General features: G+C 58.5%; 1 protein-coding gene across 2 annotated transcripts; it reads right to left on the bottom strand.

Moving 5' to 3' along the window:
- Nucleotides 1-1,880: 1,880 nt before the first annotated feature.
- On the bottom strand, nt 1,881-17,128 carry LOC131665889 (zinc finger protein 316-like). 2 transcript variants are annotated; one of them, XM_058938113.1, is made up of 6 exons: nt 16,528-17,128; nt 14,271-14,366; nt 10,641-10,908; nt 10,172-10,574; nt 9,817-10,093; nt 1,881-3,094 (listed from the first exon to the last, which is right to left on the bottom strand). In XM_058938113.1, exons 1-6 carry the CDS (start codon nt 16,754-16,756, stop codon nt 2,838-2,840), a joined length of 1,530 nt encoding a protein of 509 aa, XP_058794096.1. In that variant the 5' UTR covers nt 16,757-17,128; the 3' UTR covers nt 1,881-2,837. The 2 variants fall into 2 exon arrangements, with proteins under 2 accessions (XP_058794096.1, XP_058794095.1); XM_058938112.1 differs by having other exon boundaries at nt 9,817-10,105.
- Nucleotides 17,129-27,075: the final 9,947 nt, after the last annotated feature.

A 27,075-nucleotide genomic window follows, 5' to 3' on the forward strand; every position in this document is an offset into this window, starting at 1 on the left:
TAAAATTCCATTAAGCGTGCGAGGCCGGGAAAAAGAGCGACTAGTCCGGGCCGACGGGGAGGGGGGTCGGGGTAATTGGAAAAATGACATTTTTCGCGCGCGTGATCCCGGGACTTTGGCGATTTCGCGCGCTCTCACAAAGTGGGATTTCGCAATGAGGCTTTGGCATGCAGCGCCGTGCTTGTTTGTTGCTCGCGGCCGTTGGCCGGTCGGCAGCGTGACATTAGCGGATTAAAAAGAGTGCGCGCGGCCGCGCGAGACGCAGCTCTCCCAATAAAATTCAATGCCAATTAACGGACAACTGGTCCGCTCGTGCCTCCGGTGGTTCGCGCTGGCACGGCGAACGCGACTGCACGTATAGCCTACGGCAGGCGACGAATATCCGAGTGCCTAGCGAGTCGCTTGGCTTCAACTTGGCACGCTACGAGCGTCGCGGGGGTTATCTCTGTGGAATGGCCGCGAGCTGCGCCAGCGAGAGAGCCGTAAATAATACGAAAAGGAGTCCGCGCGGATCCCAAGAGCGAGCTACACGCGCGTATGCATCGCTTATGCCGACGAGCCAAGTGCATATACGTATATGTATACGCGTGCTGGCTTCGAACGACTGCGCAGAGACCGCGTCAGTTTTGGCTTTACAGCCGCCTGCTTCTTCGCTGTATATAAGAGCGCGGATCACTTAGGCGCTCGAGAATGAAAAAAACATTGCCAGTCGCGTCGACCCGGCTGGAAGGATCTGCTTGCGCTCGCGCGCACGTGCGAAAGGGTAGCGCTGGGCCTGGCGCGCGCACAAGCCGACGGTCGAGTTGCGCCGCCGCAGCCTGCCGACGTGCCGCCTGAGAGTTGTCGCCGCTTCGCCTCCGCCGTCGACGTACCATTCGTCACGGCCAATGTTTTTTCAGCGGTATCAGGTCGCCTCGGGCGTGCGCGCCCCTCCTCGGGCGAGTCGCTTGCGCGCGGACATCGGCATAATGACGCGAGCGTGAATCATGAGATCGCTCGTCGCTATTTAATATAGGCTGCTCTACATTAGCGCGCAGGCTGCTCGAGAGCCATTATGCCGCTATCGGTTCTCTCTGTCTCTCAGTTTCTCTGCGCGCCAGCAATCTGTTAATCAAGGCGCCTGCGCCTCAACGACGAGGGCATCCCCAGCCAGCTCTAGCCCTCGCCTCAATTAATCTTGCCCAGAATGCAATAACTGTCCAATCTGCCGGCGCGGCGCGGGCGGCTGGGCTGCGTCACGTCGCCTCCTTCTCTCCGGCCCAGCCCGACGTTCTTGCTCGCCGTCTCTCCCGGCCGCGAGCCGAAGCGTCGGGCAGCCGCCACGTATTCACCGCGCGGCGAGGCATCCGCGGTGTCCGCCGACAGATTTCGGGGCTCGGCGCCGACCGATCGCGCGCGCCGATTCGGCCGCGGGGCCAGCGACGGCCGAACGATAAATTCAGGGCGGAGGCCGAAAAAATCATCGGGGATGGATTTAAACGGAGAGACGTTAAACGCGCCGGGGCGACCCCCCTCCCTCGTGTTCCCCCGCCGCCGCAGCAGCCGCCGCCGCCGTGGTCGTCACGCGCTCGAGTGCGCGTACGTGCAGCGGAAACGAAAGCTCCGGAGAGGGGGAGACAACAGCGCGCTCCGAGGACACCAAACATATTGGACCTTTGAGAGCGGGACAGTTTGCTTAATTGCCGCGGTGCCAATTTTTGTTATTGCCCAGAAGTGGAGCAGACCGCCCGCGCCGTTCGCCCGCGCGCTCTTACGATCGCAGGTGCCGTTTCGATCCGCCGGCTCTCCTTTGCTTTCGCTTGCTCCTCTTACGACTAAATTGTTATTCGGCTACATGCTCAAATGCAAACTCCAGATTTACAAATAGTAACAGCGTTTATTCATAATCATTATAATAATCATAATATTAATCAAATAATCGTCAAGATAATAATGAGAGAATAATAGTAATAATAATGACAATAATAATGAGAGTAATAATATATGTTTATGTATAATGTCGATAGCGAGGTCTAATTACAATAATTACATTACAGTCCAAGTTACAACAATGAGAACTCGGCTAGCGACACGTCTAGGGAAAACTGAACGAATCTCCGTGCTCGGAGAATGTCGCGGATGAGCTTATTATATCCTAGCTTTAGTCTATCTATTTATAATGTATCGTTAATTATTATTTAAGTGTTGCTGAAACCTTGATTCGTTGCTCGCTATTCCTTCCGCATCAGCTTCGTCCTCTTTGACTCTTTCTACCTTTAATCTATTTCCAAGTAATATATACACATATATGTGTATGCATATTTATAAATATATATATGTATATATTTCACGGACTACAATTACGTATTTACAAGTGAGTTTTGGTCGCAGGCTCGAGTTGGCGCAACTTCGATCGTACATTGTACGCATGGCGGCTGAACGCGTCGCTCGATCTCGCGCGCGTGTCTCTTAAGTACTAAATAACAATGAACGATGAATGAAAGAGTGCTTGGTTGTTCATGAGCAGCTTCACGCGGAAACGAAAGATGCCGATCCGACGAGGGCGCGAGTCCGACCGTGCATCGATTGCACTGTAAAGGAAGCAATATTCGACGTAATTTGACTATCTCTTTCTCTTCGTCCTGCTCGACCAACGAAGATCACGCATCCCCGCGTGGTGCGCGTGGCCGTGGGTGCGTGTGCGTTTCGGTGTGTATGTACAGTGTGCGCTGCTGAGGTGTGCGGTTAATTTGACAAATTGACGATATCGTTTAGGTGAGGTGGAGAACAAACAATGCTGTACAGCAGCACGAGGCGAAGCGGCTGAGCGAACGCGTCCCTGTGCCGGTGGACGACGCCTAGTGGATGATCGGCGGTTGGGCGGCGGACCCGGCGGCCGGCAGCGGATTCATGCCGGAGCGGTGGTGGGCGCCGGCGCTGAGGTCGGCGTGCTGGGTCTCGCGGTGGCGGCGCAGGTCGACCTTGCGCTGAAACGCCCGGCCGCACAGCTCGCAGGCGAACGGCTTGAAGCCCGTGTGCTTGCGCGAGTGCGTAATCAGGTTGCTGCTCTGCGAGAAGGCCTTGCCGCACACCTGGCACTTGTGCGGCTTTTCACCTGCGAATTCAAGCAAAAAAGACCGATCAGTCGCTGCGCAATTAGCCTACAATCCACGACTGACTCGAGCTACGTTCGGCGATATTTTTCGCGAGAGCGCTGTCCCCCATCGCGCCATCATCGCCGCTCGCTCATCCCTTTCCCCGCAGCAGTCTAATAAATCGCTGAAATCGATCGGCCGCTACTAAAAGACTAACCCCTCTGGAGGGCATCTCCTTCTCTCGCCTCTCTTTTGCTCGCGTAGCTGCCGTCGAATCAGTCTGTCTGTCTCTCTCTCTCTCTCTCTCTCTCTCTCTCTCTCGCAAGCTCCGGCATCCGGGATTCGGGGCACGCCCGGTCAAGATTTCCTCCCGAGCGAGAATCTCAGCCACCCCCGCCACGTGAACCCGAGTGCGCGCGCGAAAGAGAGAGAGAGAGAGAGCGAGGAAGAGCGCGAGCGAGCGAGAGACAAGAGCGAGGACGCTCTGATTGGCGGCCGGGGGCGGCTCCAACCCCTCGTTACCATAGCTACCCCAGCAGAGAGAAAGCGCGAGCGAGAGCGCCCTCTCGGCCTCGAAGCAGCAGCAGCGGCGGCAGCAGCGCCCGATAGAAAGCTGCCGTCGCCAAACTGCGCTGCGGAGGATGCGCTCGGTTTTAATGGACTCGTCGTTCATTTGCCAAAAGCTCGACGAACGAGGCCATTGGTGGACAGACGTGGAGCACGGAAATCGGGAAAGAGGCCGCGGATGCAGGTGATACACTTGCAGCGTGCAGGAGGCCGTAGTGGAATTTCGATCGACCGGTCGCCGGCCGCGGTGGGGGGTGGGGTGCTGCGGCGAGAGCAGATGCAGAAAGCTCGCCGACGATCTTCGCCGTGAGAACGAGAGGAGAGGAAGTCTCTCTCTCTCTCTCTCTCTCCGGGGAATTTACGGGCTCGTAAAAATCAAGAAGCACCGGCCGGGCTTGGCAGAGCTTGGCCCTCTCCGTCTTTATCTTCGCGCAGTCCGTTCACGTTGTCTGCTGCGCACTGCCGAGCGAACAACGCACGCTACCTACACATTTCCACCTACACGGCTGCTCGAACCCGCGATTTTTATCGGTTTCCGCTTTCTTCCATTGCCGCGCGCGCAGTTAGGATTTGGGGCGGTAAAAAGCTTTCGAAATTGGAAATTACGCAGCGACCGCGCGACCCGGCCGCAACTGTTCTCGCGAAGCAGCGGCCTGTGCAGCGCCACAATATAAAAGGAGCGAAAAAATGCCGTCGCGTCGAAAGTAGCATAAAAAGTTTTCCCTTCCTCCCGCGTTCTCTCGCTCGCTCTCTCTCTCTCTCTCTCTCTCTCCGCCGGCGCTCGTTGGGAAAGCGATCAAAGTGCCGTCTCGGAAAAATTGTCTTCCGCTTTCAATGCCGAGAGGAGGAAATAAACAGCACTGGAGGACCCTCAAGATTCGCCCTCAAGATTGAGGACGGTCTCGCGGGGTGGGCGGCAGCTTGTAATGGCGCCTTAAGTCGCTCGCAGCGGCTCTCATTGCGGCTCCCTTTGACAAGCGCGCGTGCGAGCAGCGCCGGCGCTGCAGAGATTAGCATATTCATCGAGAATTTATGGCGAATAAGCGGCGGCTTAATTATGACGGAGTGCCGAGAAACGGAGAGGGCCGCCGAGAGATGACGGAGCCCGAGGCTATTGCGGTCGTTGCCGGCTTCCCCGATGCTCGAACTCGCGCCGGATCTGATTATTCGATGAGATACGGACAGAGAGCCGTAGCCGGTTGGACGGTCGTGGCTGCAAATGAGAAGCGCGACGCTGGGCGGATGGCGCTCCGCGTAAAGGTAAATAGCAGCGCAGCCCAGCGTACGTCGCCAGCCAGCGCCAGCCGAGAGGTGGAGAGAGATCGGCAGAAGAGAAGAGGCACGGAGAGTGGGAGAAGTAGGCTGATGCGTAAGACGATGGCGGCAGGAAGCATTGATTTCCTCTCGTCTCGGCATCGAGCGCGACTGCGGCGAGGCGCGGCGCGGTGCGCGGCCGTCAGACCTCCAATCCAAATCCCCGTGAGAGGAGCCAAGACGAGTTTCTTTCTCCCTGGCACATCTCATATTTCACTCGGAGGACAGCCTGGATTTTCCAGGAGCCGCTTCTGCGCCTGGATTACCGCCAGCGATATCAATCAGACCCGGCCCGGGGATTCCGCGGCGACGCGCGGTTCTCCCCCTGGCCGCGCTCTCCGACGGATCACTCGCTCGACGAAAAATCACCTGGATCGCCCTGCTGAATAAAACATGGGCTTGCCGAGCTCGATCCAGACCGAGGTCTCGATGGAGTCGTCTGCTTCGACACGCGACCTCCTCTGCCGGGTGTACCTTTCTAGAGCGCGCCGCGTAATCAAAGCCAGCGAGCGAGCGAAAAAGAAAAGTCGAGACGCCTTGCGCCCCTTGCCCCAGACGAAAAAAGAGGCGAGAAATCGCGAGAGCGGCGACGAAGCAAATCGATGCTGCCGTCGCAGAGGATGAGACGGAGGAACGCCGCTCTCCAACGCAATTTGCAGCTTTTGGCGTGGGAACACCGCAAAATTCCCAGGACCGTCCGGCCACGCCCGTGTTCGTACACGTGTAGCCACGAGTCGACGCATCCCAAGCGAGCCCCGCTGCTGCTGTCAATGGTAAATAACTAAAGCTCCTCCGAGACCGTGTAGACCCAGCAAAGCAGGCGCGATGACGCGCGAGCGCGACAAACGAACTTTCGCCGATGATTGCGTGGACACGCCTGCCCGCACCTACGCCGTCCCTGGCGCCGAGCTCTGTTGTCGGTTTTCGAGCTTTTTTCAATCCACTGCCCCCTGACCAAATCTGGGGCGAATCTGCATATGTCGCGCCGGCGTGGCGATTCCGACAAAAAAAAAGAAAGGAAAAAAAAGAAAAAAAACAAACAGAAAATAGAAAATGAAAGGAAAAACACGGAACTCTGCCGTGGTCGGCAGCGTCGCGCGCAAGGTTGACCCCTGCTACTTGCCCGTCACCAGCAAGTCATTTGCGAACTGTAGTCTCGAGTTTCGTCGTCACGGCGTCGGGGCGCGAGTATACGTATATATGCTTGCGCGTGATATCCCGACTGGATTAGCATTGAACCTGGTGTTACGGGGGCCTGAGAGCTTGCGCCGCGCGTCTTCGCGTCAGCGCGGGCATTAAACATGCAAATGCCAAGAGTCGAGGAAAGGATCCGCGGCGCGCACAGCTCGCTGCGGTCGAGTTTCCTGGGAGTGCGCGGCCTCTAAACGGTATCCTCATCCTCGAGCGCCGAGGCGCGGACAGCTTGGCGCGCTTACGACGAGCAAATCCGTTTAAGTTCTCTGGACAATAGGGAATATTAAAAGTAGGACGCGAATGTAGATTGGTAATGAGTGATCGAGGGCCCATCGTACAATTAAATAGCCCCTCCTCGAATCCGATTCGACTAGAGAGAGAGAGAGAGAGAGAGAGAGAGAGCGAGAGAGAGAGCGAGCGCACAAGAGGATTACTATCCCGCATTCCCGGGACGACGGCGCTTTCCTTGCCGCAGCGCACTAAGGAGCTAACAGACTTAGCGGCTCGAGTATCGCCTTTCTCCCGCGCCAAACAGACAATGAGCCTGAGTCACATTAAGGAATCAGCTTTCCCAGGGCTGACGCTGCTTCTGCTGCTGCTGCTGCTGCTGCAGCCACGCTCGCGCAATCCAACGAAACTCGCGCCATTTTATTTTTCTTCGATGATTCCGACGATAACAATAGGCACCAGGCACGAGCCGCTGCCCTTTGGGTCTGTCGTCCGTTCGTCGATTGACAAAAATATTTGGGCAAGCAGATCAAAGTTAACTGACTAGGTCGTCGGTCGAGGAATCAAAACTCGAACGCGAGCGTTCACACGAGTCATACAAAGCAATGAAGCCTCGCGATAAAGACATCATAATAAGAGCCAGTCGAGTGTTTTGTGGCGTAAAGTGTGGCGCGTACGCATGCGGGCCGCGCAATAGTTTTCGGAGAGCGATGGATCAAGCGATGCGTGTACAACAAGTGTTGGCTGTCGAAAAGTTTACAGGCGAGCAGCGAGCGACCGAAGGGATGACGCTCGGCGCGACGCCTGCCTGGCAGCTTTTGGGGCGCCAAGTCAGCCGGAAACCTCTAATAGCTTTCGGAGCGCGGCCGCAGACGCGCGTACGGATGCCCCCGCTCTCGCTGCTAATTTCATAAGCATAGCCTGCCGCAGCTCATTGTCTCGCTTGATTTTCACTTTGACACGCGAGCACACGCACACCTCGTTTCAGCGGCTCGCCAATTTGAGCTTGGCGGCGTCGCGCCTTGCGGACCGAAACGAGCGTCAGCGGGATGGAGGAAGATCACTACGGGGCTCGCGAGGCCGAGCACTGCGGAATCTCCGACCTCGGTAATAACACGCCAATCAAAACGTAATTTCGGCGATCGACATTGGATTTCGGTAGAGTTAGCAGGGTTAAAAAAACAGAGAGGGTCCCTGGCAAAGTGCCAGGCCAGTTGGCCGGTCCACGTGCTTATATACTTTCCGGCACGAGCACTCGTCACGGCTCGCTACTGGACAGGTTGCAGTGTTTATTGTGAAAACAGTCGGGCCAGCTTCGGCCATTTGACGGATACACACGCGGGCGGGATGATGCGTGTGCCGCGCGCATCATCGAGCCATTGTTCGACCCGCCCGCACTTTTCTTACGGAAAGTCAGCGCGACGTCGAGTCCGAAGGTGCGATAAAAAGCAATCACCGAGAGAGAATCTTCCGATCGCTTTCTCCGATCGCGAACTCGCGAATCGCTGTCGCAGCGGAGCTCGGCTCGGATTAGCGAAAGCCTCGCTGTAGCGTCGGGCGATGATCCGAATGGGGTAGCGATCGGCGCGAAATCCCTTATAAAAGCCGAGAGGAAACGGAGAGGAGCGAGAGAGGGAGAGATTTCGGCCCGGTGTTTTTTTAGCGACGGCTGGCGCTCGCGTGCGTGCGTCGCGCAGGTTGCACTTGACTCGGGCTATAGCAGTAAGCCCGAAAACTGCGGTGCGCGCGCGCGAGAGAGAGAGAGAGACCGAGAGACAGAGAGCTGGCACGAGCAATATTTGCACAGCTCTTATTCTCGGGCGTCCCCCGGTGTTGCTGGCGCCAGTTAGCGCGCGTGTGTCGAGCGCTCTCGCGCTACCCACCTACCTAATAATGATTTTACGTTACGCCACGCCACGCTCCCCCGGGAATCCGACTCTGCCGCACCCTTATTGCACATGGCCCACTCACTTTCTCTCTTTCTCTTTCGCTGTGCTCTTTTTTTGTCTCTCTCTCTCTCTTTCTCTCTCTCTCTTTGTTTTGCACGCGTCTGCCTGCTTAGATTGACTTTGACCTGCTGCTCCTTTTTCCCCGGCTGTATGGCCGCTTGCGTCTATTTTGCGGCCGCGCTTTCGATGCCGCGCGCAACGTCCACGGAATATCATGCGAATCCGCGCGCTTTGCGGCAGTATTTGGACGAGAAGAGGGGCGGAGAGAGAGAGAGAGAGAGCAGCTGGCGTAATTAAAGAGACGAAAGAGCGGAAAAGCAGGCAAGAGGCGAGCAGATAAAGCGCGAATGGCCCTCGAGGCGGAAAAAGGTACAATGGCAGCTCGTAGACACACTGGGCAGCGCTGAATTTTTCATCGGGCTGAATAATGAATTAAATGTTCCGTAGCGAGTAGCGACCCTCGGCGTATTATATGCTTTCCCGGCTAGCGCAGTGTACGTGGCCCGTGGGTTGTTAACGACCGGCCAGCAACTCTTGTGAGCAGCTTTGTATCTCTTTCGCGGAGAGCGGCCGAGACGTCTGCAGAGAGCGAGGAGGCCGAGTAGGGACGACAAGGTGATAATTTGATAAGACATCGGGAGTCTAGGGTTGCCATGGAGACGATACGTAAGCTCTCTCAACTCTCGGTCGCCTCTCTCTCTCTCTCTCTCTCTCTCTCTCTCTCTCTCTCTCTCTCTCTTTCTCGAGTCCCTGAGTCTCGGCTCCACCTACCTACTGCACGGAACAGTCGGACGGAAAGAGGGATAGAGTACTCTGAAATCTATCCTCGCCAAGTCATCCTCTTCCATCAAGTTTCCAAGTCGAGACAGGCCGAGAGTCAAGTAGCAGTTGTCGGACTGGCCTCGCCATTCTTTGTTTGCCTGGCCTCTCGGTTCGCGGGAGCAATCGCAACTTACTACATCAGCGTGGCTAATCCCGACAACAAACTGGCCACTCGGCTCCAGCGGCTCAGGCGCACGAAAGTTAATCGGAGCGCTCAGTCGATTCCCACAGACAATTTGTCGGCAGTGAAAATCTATTTTCGGATCAGGAGCGCAATGGTCAGGGCAGCGGCGGTGGCGGCGGCTCGAGGGGGGGAAGAGCAGCCTCGGACGTATACGCTCAAGGGGAAAAAGACAGCGCGACGCGCGGAGCGAAGCGCCCCAAAAGACATTACGATTATTACGTCGAGGGGCAGGGGGGAGGACAGCAATCTCTCCTGCCAGTGGCGCTGCACATCTCCATATGCACATGTCGGGACGGGATTAAGTTATTCGGGGCAGCACGCCTCGGATATACACTCGACGATCCTCGATTGTTAATGCTCCGCTCATAATTGATACCCGCGCGAATGCGCATCCACTTGAGCTTTATCGGACTGGCTACGTCGCGCCGCGGGGCGAACAACTGTCGGATTTGGCAGCTAATTACCGGCGCCACGGCGAGGTTACCTGTGTGGATGTAGGTGTGCTTCTTCATGTCGCTCTTCTGGTGGAAGCGCTTGCCGCAGAACTGGCAGGGGTAGGGCCGCGTGTCCGAGTGGATGAGCAGGTGGGTGCTGAGGGTGCTGGAGCGCTTGAAGGCCTTGCCGCACTGCTTGCACTCGAAGACCTTCTCCGCCGAGTGGACGGCCCGGTGCTGCGTGAGGCTGATCTCGTGGCCGAAGGTCTTGTTGCAGAGCTCGCAGGCGAAGGGCCGCTTGCCGTTGTGCGAGCGGCGCGCGTGCACCTGTCGGCAAGCCTTCCATTCGACTTAGATGCCCCGCAGCGCAGGCCCGCGTCGGGCTCGCCGCCGCGCGCTCGTTACCTCGAGGCCGTGCGGCGTGCTGAAGATCTTGTCGCACTTGACGCAGCTGTAGACGTCGCCGAGGGGGTGCTGGTGGTGCAGGCCGTGGGGCCCGTGGGCGGCGTGGCCCGCGTGGGCGGCGTGGCTCGCGTGGAGCCCGGGGTGGGCGCCCGCCGCCACGGCCGCCGCCGCCGTCGCCGGGTGGACGACCCGCAGCAGCGGGTGCAGGTGCTGGCCCAGCAGGTGGTGCGGCAGCAGCTGCGGCTGCAGGTAGCTCAGCGGGTGGTGCGGGTGCGGCGGCAGCACCACGCCGCCGCCGGGCAGGTGCAACGGCGGGTAGAGCATGGCGCCGTTGTTGCTCTGCGAGTGGGCCGAGGGCGGGTCGGGCCTCAGCAAGGCGCTCACGCTGAACGAGTCGCCCGACCTGCAACCGAAGCGACCGGCCCTCGTATCCATCCTCGCCTTCGACCGCGGGGCCTCGCGCACTCACCGCTTGGCCGGGTTGGACGAGAGCGCGCCGCCGCGGGTGAGGCCCGCCGGCGACGGCGGCGAGGTCGACCTCGGCGTGCTCGAGCCGGCGTCCTCGTCGCCCACCTCCTCGACGTCCACGTCCACCTCCTCGTCGTCGTCGACGTCCACCTCCGTGTCCTGCTGGTCGGTCCTCGGCGAGTCCGGGCAGGGCGAGTGCGAGGGCGACCTGCGCGGCGATCTCGACACGGGCGAGCCCACCAGTCGACCCACGCCGAAGGACAGTCGCTCTGCGGACAGAATCGGCCAGCCGCCGCTCGTTAGGCGTCGCCGTCAGCGCGGGCGAAGAGGGGCGCGGGCGAGGGGTAGCGCAGCCTTCGCTAACGAGAACTTCACGGGGCCGAGGAGCGAAGAAGGAGAGCCGCGGAGGAAAATGGAGCTGTGCCCGGGCGTCCGCGGAATCTCAAGCGGAGATACAGCGGCGTACACGGGGCAGAGCTTTCCCCGCGCGGCAACGGACGCGGCAGCCGAGGCGAAATGAGATTTGAGTCACGTAGCGTACGTCTTTCTCGGCGAGCGAGCTGTAACGCTAACGAGGCGCGGGAGAACGTGTGCGATCGTCAAAAGCGCGCCGCCCCGGCCCGGCGCTGGCTTTCGGCTCACGAGCTGCTGCTGCTGCTGCTGCTGCTGCTGCTGCTTGATAAACGCGCGGCCGCGCGACGTCGGAATCCGCGATTTCGACGAGGTGCAATCGCGCAAAGTGGCGCGCCCGGCGAACAGCGCGCGCCGCTGCCCGTCGCCTCTCTCGCATCGCCGTATGATCGATCGGTCCCGGCAAGTGGCGCGCAACTTAATGGGCGGTTCGGGTGCAATATGATACGCGCGCAGCCTAGATTTCTATGAGGCTACGGCGCTCGTGATTTACGACTGCGGCCCGGGCTGCAGCCGATTGCTTAATAATAATTCGCGCGGCCGGCTGCCAATGGGACGCGCTCCCTCGCTCGATTGCGCTGCCATTCTTCGACTCGCGCGCCCCGTGTATATTATATTTATAATCCGTCGGCGCGACAGCTCGGCACGTGCCGACTAATCGCGTTTAAAACACCAGCTGAAAGAGTATTCTCGCTCCTTTCTTCTGCCTTTGTGTCCCTTCTTTTCTCTGCGGCACACGCTCATTCCACGCCGCCCCCGCCCGCGACAATATCATATCGAGTAATAGTCGTTCTCGGCACGGCCGCGCACAAGTGTATAATGCGATTAAACCGTGAAACTGCTCATCTCGGTTATTCATTGGCGTAGTGTTTGTGACAAGGTCAGCTTTGTCGCGTTCATCCAGTGGATTTGTGCGGAGAACTAACTGAAAGCGTTGCAGGGAGCAAGACGAGCAGACGTGTTCTCAAGCTGAAAAAGGAAAAAGTGGAAGGATCCGCAGTGCACTTAATTTAGTTATGCATTACGGTGGCGCATGATCTGCAATTCTCATCGGACGGCGACGGCTGCGGCGGCTGCGACGGCGGCGCACCAGTAGAAGACGAAAAAAAGTGCCTGGGAAAGGGGAGCCAAGACGCGAATGAGAAAAGGAAAGCAGAGCAGAAGAGCAGCGCGAGTGCGAACTCGGTAGACAGATGGGCGTCGTAAAAAGCTGCACCGGCACTGAAGGCAAATTCTGTGAAGCTCTCGCGCACGAGATGCGAGTAAAGTGCGACAAAAACGAGAGAGAGAGAGAGAGAGAGAGAGAGAGAGAGAGAGGCAGTGGAAGAGGACAGAGAGGAGCAGGGAGAAGCGAGGAGGGAAAGAAAAAGCAAAGTTCGCACGACGCGGACGAGCAATCAAATTAATTGCGCAACGAGCCGCGCGAGGGTTTCTCGGTTGACGCTCGTTCATCAGTTTTCAGCGAAATTCTAAATAACTTTGAGATATTAATCTCGAGCCGGCCGCCGGAGTGGGCCGAGAGGTGATTAGTCAAACAAAACGCCGGGCAATTGACGAGGGAAGCAGCATTTAATCAGTCACGAGAGATAGTTATTTGGACGGAAAAAGTGATTAACCCGAATAACCAGCTGACATTAGGCTTAACATTTTGGCCTTTGATGAGTTCTTTTTGCTTGGCAATGAGCGGCTGTGTACACTTGTGAATTGTCGGCGTTTCATTAGGTTAATTGGTCGACGAGTATCCGTGCTACAAGAGTCGGAGCTTTGGCGCACATTGATATAATATACTAGTGACACGCGCCGCGCAGGTTAATCCGTAAGTGAGGCTTTTTTCCCCGACACGCCTATCTGCGTTCGGCCGCGCTAGACTAAATCACCTTTATTGTGCAGGCAGCTGTCATTATCATTTTCCATTTTCCAGGGATAACATACTTTTACGTGTAATGGATATTAAACTGGATTGCGTTTTCGCGTCGCGTGACCCTCTCCCTCCCAGCCCAACGATCGCGACGCGGTGACAAGTGGAAAAAGACACGGCACCAGCATCTCCTCTCGTGAATCCGACGTACACGGGGCATTTCTGGTTGTTCCCGTGATTGAGCGTCGAGCGTCTTGTCGAGGCATAAGGGCTCGCGGATTCGGCCCCGAGAGGACAGAGAGAAAGAGAGAGAGGAATACGATCGAGGAAAAACGGCGCGACGCGAGCGAGCGCGCGCGGGATTAATAAAGGAAGGCCGGGTGGCCGCGGCGGGTTGAACGCGCGCGCGCGCGCGCGGGAGGGGGTCAAAGACGACAATTAGATCGAGTTAACGGGCCAACTTTAATCTTCTGTCGTCCGTCAGTCGTTTACTGCGTGGTGATCTGCCGCTATTAAAGCCGTTATACACTTGCGCTTCCGAGGACTCGAGCGACCCTTCCGCCCGAGCGATCGCCAGCTTTTGCCAACGAGACGAGCGCATAGGCGGGATTTTATTCGTGGCGCGGCCATGCCCGACTCTTCTTTTCTTCCCGGCTCCGCGCCGCGCCGTCTCGCGTCTGTTTGTACTCGTTTAGAGATGATTGCATCGAGTTTGCGCTCGCGAAGTGGATTCGATTAGGAGCGACGTTGTCTTCTCTGAATTCCTCCGGATTCCGCTTTTTCGCGGATTCCCATTGAATGCGCTCTTGGCGATCGTTCGCGCGTCCGACCGCGGCGCAAATTGACTCGCTTCAAATATTTGAGTTGGCCGGACGAGCGAGGAGCTCGCCTTGATTGCGCGCGCGCGCGCGGGCGGCGCTGATTTGCGGCGCGCCGAACGGCCGTACTGATCGAATGAGCGGACGCCTAATGAGGAAACCGTCGGGATTAAGAAAAGAAAAGCTGTCGCGCCAATTCGCAGACGAGCGCGCAGCGACAAAGGAGCCGCCGCGCGGCGCGTCCCGGCGCGGACGGGAGGAGCAGCCCGCGCGCGGCAAGGTGGGGCGGCAGCGTTTAGACCCAATCGAGAGAGAAAGAGCGCCGCTGCCGCTGCCGCTCTGCGGCCCAATTGATCGCAATAAAAAGCAGTCTGTGCGTATCCGGACTACTGATAGCCGCGGGCGCACGAGCGACTGCAGCCAACCGCCCACGCACGCTCAATCGGTCTTTCGCCTACTTACAAAGCCACGGCGCGGCGCGGGGAGCGGGCGCGTACGACGGCCAAAGTTCGGTGAAATATTGGACGGAGTTGAGCCCTCTTACCTGGATCTGATTTCGGGAAGGCTGGCACGTTCGTGACCTCGTTCGCGCCGCCGAAGGGTGCCCACAGTCGCGGGAACACCAGCCGCACCTCGCAGCCTGCAAAACAAGCCGCTTCGTCAGACAGTCGTCGTCGCTTGCGACCGATGGCCAGCGGCGCGCCTCGCCGCGCTCTCCTCGTCCTCGTTCGGGAGGACTGCAGGAGTCGGCCCTTCGCTCAATCTGGCGGAACGTAGTCTCTCGATCTCGCCATGAATTACGTATTCCGCGGACGTACCGCGGACCTACCCTCCGGCTCTCGTCGCCGAGAACATCTTCATTAGAAAGACAGAGGGAGGCTCCATTTATCAGAGCCCACCTCCCGAGGCACTAACTTGTTCCTTGTGCTGACTTTTTCTTCCCTCGTTCTCTCGCCGACGCGTAAACGTACGGCGTAAGCGGCTCGAACGCCGACTGATTCACAAACAAAAGAAAAAAAAAAAAGAACCGAGTTACGTGCTTGATCAAACAGGAGGATTGGGAAAAGTTAGGCCGCCGCGGCCGCGATCAGTCCGTCGGGGCGTGCCGACCGCGGGAAAACGAAAAATCTTTAATCCAGGCCAATAGGATAGATAAGCTTCAACAGATTAGAGCCGCGCCATAAAGTTATCTCACCGCAGGATTATCGGAAATAAATCATGCTTCCCCGTGCCGACTAGCCGCGGCGTGCGAGCTGATAACAGAGCAGACGTCGATTTTCCAACGGCCCTCGTCGGCCGCGTCGCCTTTCCGATGCGGCAGCTCGCGCATGCCCGCAGAGCGCACGCTCGCGAGACGTCCTCGGGCCTCCAGCGAAGCCACCTTTCCGCTTCCCGGCGAGCGATGGCTCGCGCGCGGCAGGATCGACCGCGGAGCAGCATGCAAATGACCGCGGTCTCGGCCTGCGACTCGGCGAGCGCGGCGTTCGCGGAGGTGTCGCTGCCGAGCGACCGACTATCTGTCCTGATTTTGCCGCGGCACTCGATAATCTCGGCATAATCTCAGATCTTATCCTGTGAATCATATAATCTCTGTAACTCCTCTTGCAGCCAAGTCAATATCAACTTTATTGCAAACCTTGCTCGCTGGCTTGTGCGCGCGCGATAGCTAGATTTTTATTCGGCCGTCGCGAGCTGAAAAAGTGCCTCGCGAGCGCACACTAGGATGCGGCCTTATCGATCGATCGGCGCTCCGGTCGCAGATATAGGTACGCGCGGCCGCGATAACGCGCGCGGCAAATATTAAGTTTAATAGGCTTTAATTAATAGCTGCGGCTACAGTGCGCGGCCCCGAGTGCAGAACGAAACGTTCAATAATACTCGCGGCTGATTGCAGCAAAAAGAACGAGATTGTTGAGCGCAAAGCGAGGCAATCACTCAAGTTAAATCGACGCCCACAGAGAGAATGAGCAGCGAACAAAGGATGACTGGCTGCGTGTAGCTGCGCGCCGGAGAATTATTCAGTAGTGGATCAGCAGCAGCAGCAGCAGCAGCAGCAGCAGCAGCAGCAGGCTATCAGCGGGCTTTGGCGAGTCGATTAGCCCGAGCCATTAGTATAGACAGCCGTCTAATGCCGTGTCCTCTCGCTCTCTCTCTCTCTCACCTGTTGACGCTCTCACGCGACACTCGCACCCGCCTGGCCGTCCTCCGGCGCTCCGCGCTGCACGCAACAAGCTGCTAATAGCCGATAGCTGCTAGTAGCCACGCAAATTGCACTGCGCGACTTGGAGTTCGAGCGGCGCTCGCGGCGATTCTTCGGCCCGCCCACCGGCCAGGCTGCCTCTTGCCGCGGGCACCCGCTCGTGAGGATTAATTGCCCGTGATCCGTTGATCGCGCGCCGAGCGCCGATAATGGGCTATCGCGCCGAAATTACAGCACTCGAGCCGACCGCGTCAGCGATCCGTCGGGCGCGTGTTTGCGCTCGCGAGCCAGGTATTAATTATCTGCACCCTCGCGCACGCAGGTACCCCCATCGGCGCGCGTGCAGGTGCAGTCTCCCGATGCAGGGGGCGTAATGGCCGGGTGAGTAATGGACAGGCGGATGACAAAGGCGAAGCGCGCCCGAATTCCCGCGCCGCATTTGCTATTCCTTTTTCGGCCGCGGCCGCGCGCGCGCGCGCGAGATAGCGCCCGCTCGCCGACGCAGTCGAGTGCCAATTGCAGGTTTCACTTCGGCCGCGTCGCTGCTCCCCCGATCGGGACCGCGGCCGACGCGACCGGGACACGCCGGGGATGGCCTCACCTTCGTCGACGGACAGCCTGCTCGTGTCCTGCGCGTTGTCGTTGTTGTTGACGTTGCTGGTGTTGTTGTTGGCCTCGGGGGCGCCGTGCGGCTGTCCGGCGGGCTGGTGCACCTGGACCGGCTGCTTGGGCTTGACGAGGCGGAAGGCCGAGGCCTCGGCGACGCCTCGCCGGGAAAAGTCGAGGGGGCCCACCCCGGCGGGCGAGTGCTGCTGCTGCACCTCCATCATCGCGTCACGGCCTGCGGCGGACGAGCCGGCGGAACCAGCACCAGCACAACAACAATAACCACCACCAGGCGAGTCCTACTGGGCACTGACGAGCGGCGCCGCCAACGGAATCACGGGCTCGCGTGGACTGCAATCTCGACGGCTGCAAGTAGCTGCCATGAAGGCAGCGCGAGATGCGACGGCGAGGCGACTCGTCGTTGTGTGCAAGCTGACTGTCGCTCGGTTTTTAATGCGCTCGGCCAGTCTGCTTCGACGTCTCCCGGCGGCAGCAGACGACAGAGAGACGGAGCCGCGCGGCGGCGCCGGGATTTCAGCGGCGAGAGCGCGCTCGGCCGAGGCCCCGCCTACCCGCAGCCAGCGGGGAACGCCCCCTCTGCCTCTCGCGCCGTTCTTCGGCGCTCGCTCGCTCGGCTCCGACTGCACACCCCCGCGCTGCCCTTCTCGCGACGGCGCCGAGCGCGCGCGCGCGCCTCGCACAGGCCTGCCGGGCGTCGCGCAGCCGCCTGCGCTCCCCCGCGAGGATCCGCTGCGCCCGCGGCGTCCATTCGGCTTTTCGGGGCCGCGCGGACGCGCCGCTCCGCACTTCGCGGCTCTGATTCGCTCTCGTTCGCTGCCCCGGCGCTCGTCGGCTCCTTCGCCGCCGCGCGGAAACTGATTCGGCGGGCGCCGGCTCGCGCGTCGTCCACGGCCGATTGCCAGCGAGGCAGCGCGAACAAAGCGCCCGATCCGCTCTTTCGCCATGAAGCACTTCCGAGCGAAAGGCTGCGCGCGCGAGCTATCTCCGCAGCTTTGGGATTAACCGATAACGCGGCAAGATTTTGCGCGCCAAATGTTTCCGATCGTTGCGACACCTTCTCCCACTTTCTCGAGCCTCGGCAACGCCAGTGCCGCTCTCCCAGTCTCCGACGCTCCAGTCCCGGACGGATAACGTGCGCAATAGTCTAAAATGCTACGACCAAGCGCTGGACGTTAACAATGATGAATCGGCGTCATAGTATCAAGAGAGCGCATACTTATCGTTCAATCATAATCTCGACGCGAAAATGCCGCCTGCGCCGCGTTTATTATTGCTGGGCTGCATTCAAACGTGTCGATTCATCGTTCGCGCCGCAAATCCTTTGATAAGTGCGCGCTCGCCGCGAGCCTCGGCCGATTGCATTTCTCTTTGTCCTTGCTCGCGACCGCTTTGCGTACGAGGCCTTGATCAATTACGATATTTTGACCCAGGCGATTTTCCACGCGCGAGACGCTGCCGCTCGGGCGCTCGCGTCGTGACGCTCAGGTCCACGACGAAAGAAATACGTCTCTGCGAAGCGAAGTTCGAGCGATAAGGTAATTGCGTCGAATAATGTACATTAGCGGGATGAAGTTTGGCTGGCAATCAACAGCTGTCAATCTTCGCGTGGCATGGGTTAATATTCTTCTTCCTTTCTTCCTTTTTTCTTCTTTCTTTATTGCCGTCGAGAGCCGAATTTCATTTGCCGCGGCTCGGGGCGCGCGAAAAGCGACATCAATCATATTCGCTCATTCTTCCGCGGTACTATTCCCCATCCGAGTTTTTCGAGCACTCGGGGCTCAAGGCCTCCTTGCCTCGCTGGAAAATGTATAGCGCGCCCCACGATCTATGCGCGACCGCAGCAGCTACGCCCAACGAAATTGACTCGTAACCACGTATACGCACGGACAATGTCGGTACGCGTTTGCGTCCGAAATGCTTCTCAAATATACCCAATATAATGCAGTTCCGATGGCACGCAACGAGCAAATAGACCTAGAGATCCGATCGGATCATTTCCATCTTTGTTTACCGGGGTTTGAACGGGACGTGATTTACAGAGCCGCGCGGATATCGCTTAATCCGCGGACACACAAAAGGACGTACGAGACGGATACACGCGCGCGGCTCCGAGGCACAGTCAATATTTCCCAACGACGGCTTCTCTTCATGTTTCCAGATTATCGCCGAGAAAAATTCTTATCCCGCGTTATCTGATTCCCGATCGCGTCGGGTATCACACCATCAATAAACGTCGTCGAGCCGCGCGCTCCGCTCTCCGCCCGAGAGAAGCCCGAGAGAAGCCCGAGAGAAGCCGCGCTCGGCCGGCCGGCGAAGCGATCAGCGAACGAGTCGAGGAATTGGGCTCGGCCGCAAGCTCGCGAAAATTGGCGCGCAATCCAATTATTGCGCCACGAACCGAATGCCAGATCCGCGGGCGGCGGGAGGAAATCCAAGGAGCGCGCGTATCGCGTCGGCCGTATCAATCATCCGAGGCATTAATGACGCATTTCGCGGGCCTTGATCCACTGACGCGCTTGTTTTGATGGCCCGCTCTTCCTTGCATTGTAATCGCGACTGCAGCCGTTATCGCTAATGCGTTCGCAAGCGCTGGATTATGGGCGCGCGAGTCATCGCACTCGCGCGAGCGGATCGTGCGATAACCTCGAGCGAAGAAAAAAAAATCACGTATACGAATTTGGCGCGCGTGGTCGCGTATTTTTAGAGGCGGATCGATGCCGTGCAGCGAGAGCACCGCTCGCGCTCCCGCTCGGTGCTTCGACGGCCGCGAGCGGCAAAAAGGAGATTGCCGATTGATCTAAGAAAAGACCCGATGGACGGGGGAAGAAACAAGTGGTTCGGCGCCGCCCGAGCCATCAGCATCAATGAGCAACATCGCCGCGATGACGATGACGGCGGCCAACAGCCTCGTGCCGCTGATCAGGTGGAACGAGATGAAAGCTCGGGAGCACAAAACACACAGGCGTCCGGCCCACGCGACACGAGGCACGGCCGTTTCCTCATTTCTAATACGCGGCTCTCTTTTCTCCATCAGTGCTCGAGTCGTTTCAAGCCCGCCGCCGCCGCCGCCGCCGCCGCCGCATCGCGTCGTGAGTCAGCCCGGCCGAATCAAGGAGCGAGTTGCGGCTAGTGATTGTCTTTTGGGCAATTGGCCGCGCGACTTCGCGGCACGCGCTCGATGCGCGGCATCTGCGGGTGCCGCGGATATCAAGCTGTTTACACACGTATATTGGCTTACGCGTCGGCCGTCGTAATTGCTGATCGAGCACAGATGCCGACATGCGGGCGAGGATCGTTTGACTTTTCTGTCTTTTTTTACGCTTATCTCCGATCTCGTTACGAGCGGATCCGCGCGGGCTGCTCGCGGGCGTGCCGCCTATTTTCGGAAACGTCCGTAACTGGCGCTAATTGCCGATTATAGCGTCCACTTTTCGGATGGCGCGGTGATCGTGCGTTTTAGAGCGATTTCGCCTGCATCGTTGTATTCCTTCGAGCGAATTCGTCATCGAGACGACTCGCGTAATAAAGCGAGATCCACGAGCTGATTACGGGGAGATTGTTTTTTCCGGTGACAACGACATTGCGCGCCCAGTGCCAATGAACTTGGCTGCGCGTGCAATGCGCTTCGCCGAAATCCTATCTGACGGCTGCGGCAAATCGCGGCCGAGGCCGACGATCGAGTCGATCGGCCTTAATCCCGTAGGCGGCGCGCGGATCCTACGCCGGCATGCGGCAAGCGCATCGATTCCACAGACGAAGCCGACTGAACGGGACGTCAGGCAGGCGCTCGCGAGTCCAGCCAGTGCAAGCCGACCGATCTGGGTTTCGGGGCAGCGCCTGGGGTCGGTCGATCGACGAATGCACGGCTCGCGACGAGGACGAGGTGCAGCGAGCTCGCGGCAATCAAAAGGAGAGACCGCGAGAGACGCATAGGAAAAGGGGTGCGGGGCGCGTATTTGCGGAGGCTTCATCGGCGAAGCATTAACGCGCGAGACAAACGAGCGTGTCCGAGTCCGTGCTCGCACGTGGACTCGAGAATACGTGCAGTGTAGACGCGGGTATACAAAGTATAGTCTACATATGGCTCGGGGGGAGGCGGGCAGGCAAGTCGGCGCAATGCGGAAGGGGCAGGAGTTGGGCGCGCGCGCGTGTAATCCCCCGTAATATTGCGCCTGGGCATATGCGCCGCCACACTTGGCCCTGCGGCCTGACATTTAGGGCCGATATTCATTAGCCCCAGCCATCCGGATCTCGACTGCGGATCGACTGCGCGGTCGCTGTGTATATATGCCCTCGTAATAAGCGCCAGCGCACCGGCCCGGTCTGTTTGCCTTGTCGCCGCACTTTCACGCCTCGCGCGCGTTACGTTGCTTTCCCTGGCTCTCCCCGCTCGTTCCTCGGATACGCGCTCGCCTCCGCGCCGCTCAGCCGCCTCTGCGTCCTCCGCTCCGCGGCCGGAGCAGCCTCGGAGCGAGCGCGACTGCGCGCAAGTGGCTCGCTCGTCGTCGATCATTCGCGCGCAATTGGACGATAGGAAGCGAATCGACGTGGGTGGAATCGAGGCGAACTGGCCTCGACGCCGAGGAAGGAGGGCAGCGGGAGCGAGAGACGAGCGGAGAGCTAACTGGCATTTAGCAATTTGGAGCGTGTTTCGGGCACGTGTTCGGGTGCCGGCTGGCCAGCACTGGGTAAATGCGGGGGAGGGGGAGCGGGGGTCACGTCACGGCTCCCGACGTGGCGAACGACCGAGGCTACGCGATGGAGGCATATCCGGTCGTGCCTTCTGATTGACTTGGCGCCAAGCCGCGGCCCTGGCGGTGGCGTAGGCGCTCCTCCGAATTACGCGGCGAGATCGTTCGCGCGCGCACGGGGTGCCGCTTGCCGGCTGGCGCTCGGCCCGCATGGGCGCCCACTCGAAACAATTTCAGCGGCGACGCGCGAATCCCGCGCGACTCCCGCGCGGCGCGCCGCTGGCCGCCGACTATCGCTCTCGTCGCGCTCTTTTCCGGCCAATTTCTCATTTGAATCTCGCGTCGTTGCCGAGCGAATCGACGCACGACGCGCAGTTGCGCGCGCGCACCCGTCGGGCCTTTGATACGCTGGCACAGCCGAATTATCAATTCAAATGAGCCGCCGCCGCCGCCGCCGTCGCCGCCGCTGCTGCTACTCGACTGCTCGGCAAAACTGCGCTCGCGTTTGATCCGCTCGCTCGTCTACGGCCCCGCGGGCGCTACGTTTGGTCGCTCGGTCGAGCTTTCTCCTTCCACGACGCGCGCGGCCTTTTTATCATTCCTCGGCTTCTCGGCGATCGATTATCGTGTCAGCGCGGCGGCGGCGGCGGTGGATCACTGGCGGCCTCGGAGAAAAACCCATCGGCAAATCCAGCGACTAGGCTATGCCCACCGCGACCGATAAGACTCGTTCGCAACGCGAGAGGGCCAGCGTCGCCTTCGCCCGCTGCCCCGGGAACAATCTCGGCCCTCGGCTGTGCGCGGCAGTAATGTCTCGTTGGCCCAGCTCGACGCACCTGAGCCGCTAAAAGCTTTGGCCTTTCGCTTACGCCGGCAACGTACAGCCCCCGGTCCTGATTCGCTTTTATATATTACGTCCGCGTAGTCTGCAGCGCGCCCGAGGCATTGCTTGATTTTTCAGAAGGAAAATCAAATTGGCCGAGTGGAGAGGCGCTCCTAGGAGCGGAGAGCGCGGACCGAGCGAGCTGGCAGCCGCTGGCCGCGCGATCGACGACCAATCAACGAACGGCCGAGCGGTCGTTCGAAGACAAACTTCCTCGGAGCGCATATTAATAGTCTACTGCCGCCCGGCCCTCAATCACGACGCGCTCGAGTGACTCATGCGACTCTCCGCGCGCGCTCGGCGCAATACTGTGCTGATGCGCGACGCGAGCGACCTATTGGATTAGATTGCGACGCATCCACGGCAAAAACGACAGGAATATAAATAAAAATCCTGGCCGGCTTTGAATTGCGCGTAGACTGGGAAGGAAAAAAAAAGAGCGGCGACGCTGGCGCGGCCGCGCGAGTCGACTCGCCCACATTTACCGAGCAATCAAGCCGAATCATTAACCCCTGGAAGTTCGAGCGGCGTGGATGCGCGCGCGCGCGCGCGCGCGTGTGTTTTTGTATGTAAGCATGCATATGAGCTAAGCGAGGTAAAGCGAGGAGCGCGCGTGGACAGGAAGTCCAGCTAATCAGGGGTAGTGAGTGGCAAACAGGGGCGCGGTTGCGCTCGCTCGCGCGGAAAGGAATCCGAGGGGATTCCTGGCGAAACATTACCTGCTCATACGCCCGCACGCCAGCCTAATTAATTTATCTAATCAAGCAGGCTTATGCATACGGGAAAAGAGAGAGAGAGAGAGAGAGAGAGAGAGAGAGCGGTACGAGGTCGAGTTGCCGCTATTTGCATGCTCTTTTTTTCTACTGCTTGCATTTTCGTTAATGAAAATTTTCCGACCACCGCCGCTTCGCCGTCTCTCTCTCCCTCTCGCCGCTTCATTTCTTTTTATTGCCGAGAATCACGGAGCACTCTGACGTTCTCTGGCCATCTGATAAATTTGATTTGTGACTGTGCGGGATTGTCTCGCGGGTCTTGATTGAAAACTCGTGGTATGAACAATCAAAATAGCTCGAGTAGCGTGAGATTCCAACACGGCATCGATAAACGAATTTGGTAGCGCTGCTGCCTCCGCGGACGCGTCCCCAATGAAAGCCGTGCCGAAAGAGCACTCGGCGCGGCGTTGCTGCGTGCGGCGCGCGGAGAAAGACAAGGCAAGGCGCTTTAGAACTCGGTACGCTCGGCTTTTTCCCAAGAGTGGCTCGCGCTCGCGTAGGACATTCGGGCCCTTTATTTGATTCGGCTCAATTAAGAGGCACGCAATTCCAAATCAGCTGCAGTCCATACGCGAGCCAGTACAACGTTTCAATATAATAAAGGCTATTTGCTTTCGGCCTGAATTGTGAGCTTCGATCGAAAAGCGAGCTCGTGATTTACGAGTGCCGCGTCTGGTCGGTCAATGGGGCTCAGCGCGAGCCGATCAGTTGCGAAACAACGACGGAAGGCGGCCGCGAAGCGAGTCGCAAGAGGGAAAAAAAAGGCAGACTGAAGGAGGGCCGGGGATAATAATAAGCCTGGTAATTCGGCACTTGAGGAAAAAGTGCCGTGACGGCAATGTCTCCCCGAGGCTCGCTCGCTCTTCCTCGTCTTCTTCGGATAGGCAATTAAAAAGCACTAGCCTCCGAGTGAGCAAGAAGGGCGACGCTCTGATTACAAGCCGCGACTCCGCAGCTCGACTCTTAATGTCAGGCTGCGCCTTACCCTCGCGACTATCATTTGCCGCGGTATTTGCATAATTCGCCGCCGCTTGTCGCCGCGGATCGGCGGCCGATCGCCTCTCGACTCGGCCTTACGCGGAGGCGCGAGGCCGTTAATCAGCGCGCGACGCTGCCTCGCGGCCGAAAATAAAATCGTCGCGCGAAATCTTACGTAAGCCGGCGGAGTTCGCATGCTTTCGCCGACGGGATTGCGCGGTACGAGCGAGCGACCGAGCGACCGAGCGACAAGGGATACACATGCGAAGCGCTCAACGAGCAAGTAAAAACGTCGGCGGAGTTGTGCTAATTTGGACGCGGAATTGCCAGAACAAACGGAACTGCATGCGCGCATCCCGTCCAGATGTTTCGTAAATGAATCCCCGCGCTGCAGTGAGAAACGCTACACCATCTCGCACGCCCTCCTTCTTTTCGTTTTTTCTTTTCGTCCGTTTTTGCTTTTGTTCTTCTTCGCTTCGTCGCTCTCCTCGGCGCTTTGCGTCACAACGCGGAGTAGACGCTGCTCGGTGATTGGATCTTCGGCGCAGGATTTGCGCAGGCGGACAAAGAGACGGCATCTGTCGATAAAGCGGAGGCGGCGGCGGCGGCGGTCAGTAGCGGGGCCGCGGACGTGAGCGCGCGCGAGTGTGCGTCAATTAGGCAGCCGTAGGGGCTACGAAACGGCTGGTCAGTTGGCGCGCGCGGCTAAACGGCAACACGTAAACGCGCTGTTTTCCTAATGCGGCGAAACCACGCCGGTTATTAAGCGAGGCCGCGCCAACGAGACACCAGGGACTGGGAGTGTATCTATGGACGCGTATGCGTGTCCGTGTGCGCGCCCGCGAAAGGATTGATATTGCTCGTGGGCGATGTTTGTCTGCTGGCGGGCGCGCGGATGGAGAACGATCTCCGGCGATGCGCACTTGTTACCGGCGCATCGGGATGATCCAATTATCGGGGCCATGCTGTTGATCACCGACTGCCCTCCGCTGTCTCCCCCGCGCGATAGCTCCGCCACTTCGTCTCGGGACTGAAATCGAGAAACGGTCGAGAGCCGCCGGGCCGTCGGTCGCGCCGGTGGCTCCGTTCCGCTCGGCAAACCCACGCGGCCGTCCATCGAGAACCGCCGGGCTCTCGTTCGTTCGCGCGAGCGAGCGCGCAAGCTTATCTATACATGTAAATCACGCGCGGGCAGTACGATCAATTAGGGCCTCAGCTAATTAGAGTCATAGGCCGCTCGAGCCGGTCAGATTTTCGAGCAATTGTGGGCGTGTTTCCGCCTCGGGGGAGCGACGCGCCCGCTCTCTCGCTCTCTTGCGCGAAATCCCCAGGAGACGAGCGTGACTTTTCACGCAGCTTGTCACTCGCGACGCCGGCCTTCGTCTCGCTCGCTCGCTCTCTCGGCACACACGAGCTACATATATCTTTGGACGAACTGCCTGCCGACACGCCAACCTATACATACTTGCGCGCACCAATTCGATTCAATTCTCTTTTTTACAGTCTCTCTCCCCAGCTGCTTGCACAGCCTTCGAGTGATCCGTTTTGCCTCCCCCGAGTGCAATACGTTCTCGGATGATTTTGCTCTCTTTTCCAGGCGCAGCGCACATAGACGCTGATTATTACTTGATGTTTGATACGGACTTTTTTTTCTTCCCCCCCAATCCCTCTCCGTCGCACCGTCGCGACGCACCACAGCGGCGGCAGCGGAATTTCGATGTAATTTCTAGCTTTGAGCCGATGATTACTGGACCCCCCACTCCTTCCGGCTCTCGATGACTGTTACGTGGCGGTGATCATGGAATTATTCGGAAACGCGAAGCCAATTCGATTAAACTTACAGAAAGCTCTCTGTATACTTTATCATTCGGATAAAAACTGTAATTTAGCGTGGCGTGTATTGCTTGGTCGGTTGCGCGAGGACAGCTAATTAAATTATACGTCAATCATGCGCGTGTATGGAAAGCGCGCTGTCGTATAGTTTTGAAATAAATTAGAAAAGAAAAAAATGTCACGATGACAACGGCGAAGCGAGAGCTTATTACTCGAATTGCCGCGTTATTGCGGGATATCTTGATAAAGCTCCGAAACGGAAACTAATTAGGCGGATGAAAATAAGCGAAAGGCGGCGGGTCGAAGCCAATCGAGCAGGGACGTCGCGATCTCGCGGGCTGGAAATGCGTCTAGCTCGAGGCGGAGTTGGAGCTCGGGCTGGGAGGCGATGAATTGCGCCACACGCGAGACTCCGCGAAGAATTGGAAATGGCGAGCTTTGATTTATCTCCCCGTCGCACGCGAGCCGCGAGCGCGGCGCCGCAGATGAAATTTCAATGATATACCCATACCGGCGGCGCTCTCGCGAAAGGAGGCTAGACGTAGGCGCGCCGCGGCGCCGCGCCGGGGGAGCTCGCGATGAAAATGGGATTGAAAACCGCCGGGCTAATTCTCCCCGGCCGCGATTCGCGCGCGCAACTGTGAGTGCGCCGCGCCGAATCAGCCGAGGTCCTCGGCCCGCTAATCGCTTTGGCCTTGTTGTTCCCTCCTCCCCTCCCCATCCGGCGCCCCGATTATTCGGTCTCTTTCCGAGAGACCACTGCCGGACTGCTTTTAGCTCCATTTTTGCAGGACGCCCGCGAAGTTTATGGCCAGAAGGAGACAGGGCCAAGTCAGGGGGGCCGCCATTCGAATGAATGTTTAATCTCGCCCGGCCGTGTTCCAGCCAGCGCACTCCCGGCTTCCTCTTCCTCTTCGCCCAAAGCCATCGTCAATTTGCCTCCCCCGGCCCACCTTCTGCCCCCTTGCCTCTCGAGCCCTCCTCCCGAGCTTTTCTCGAGCGTTTTGAGGAGCGTTATATTCAACTTTACTCTCTCGCTGGCTGGCTGCGAGCGCTTGCGGTAGTCTGTATACCTACGAGTACAACGCGGTGTATTCGGAAAAGGGGGGCACTGAAGAGGGTCGTGGCAGCTCGCAGTCAAGTGAAAAACCAATTGAGTCTCCGCGCGCACTTTTCAAAGCATGTCTGGCGAATCAGAGTGAGCTGAACTAAAAACAGCGTATTAATGCGAGAGCGTACGTTCGACCATTGGACGTTGCAGGTCGATATTGCGTTGCAGTAGCAGCTGAGCATAGATACGGCAAGAATAGAGCAAAAGGGAATCGTAGAAGCGAAAAGAGGAAAATGGCGAAGGAAGGATGAGA

The sequence above is a fragment of the Phymastichus coffea genome, unplaced genomic scaffold (assembly GCF_024137745.1).
Source record: "Phymastichus coffea isolate CEN01 unplaced genomic scaffold, Cenicafe_Pcof_1.1 PCOF00055, whole genome shotgun sequence".
Taxonomy (NCBI): Eukaryota; Metazoa; Arthropoda; class Insecta; order Hymenoptera; family Eulophidae; genus Phymastichus; species Phymastichus coffea.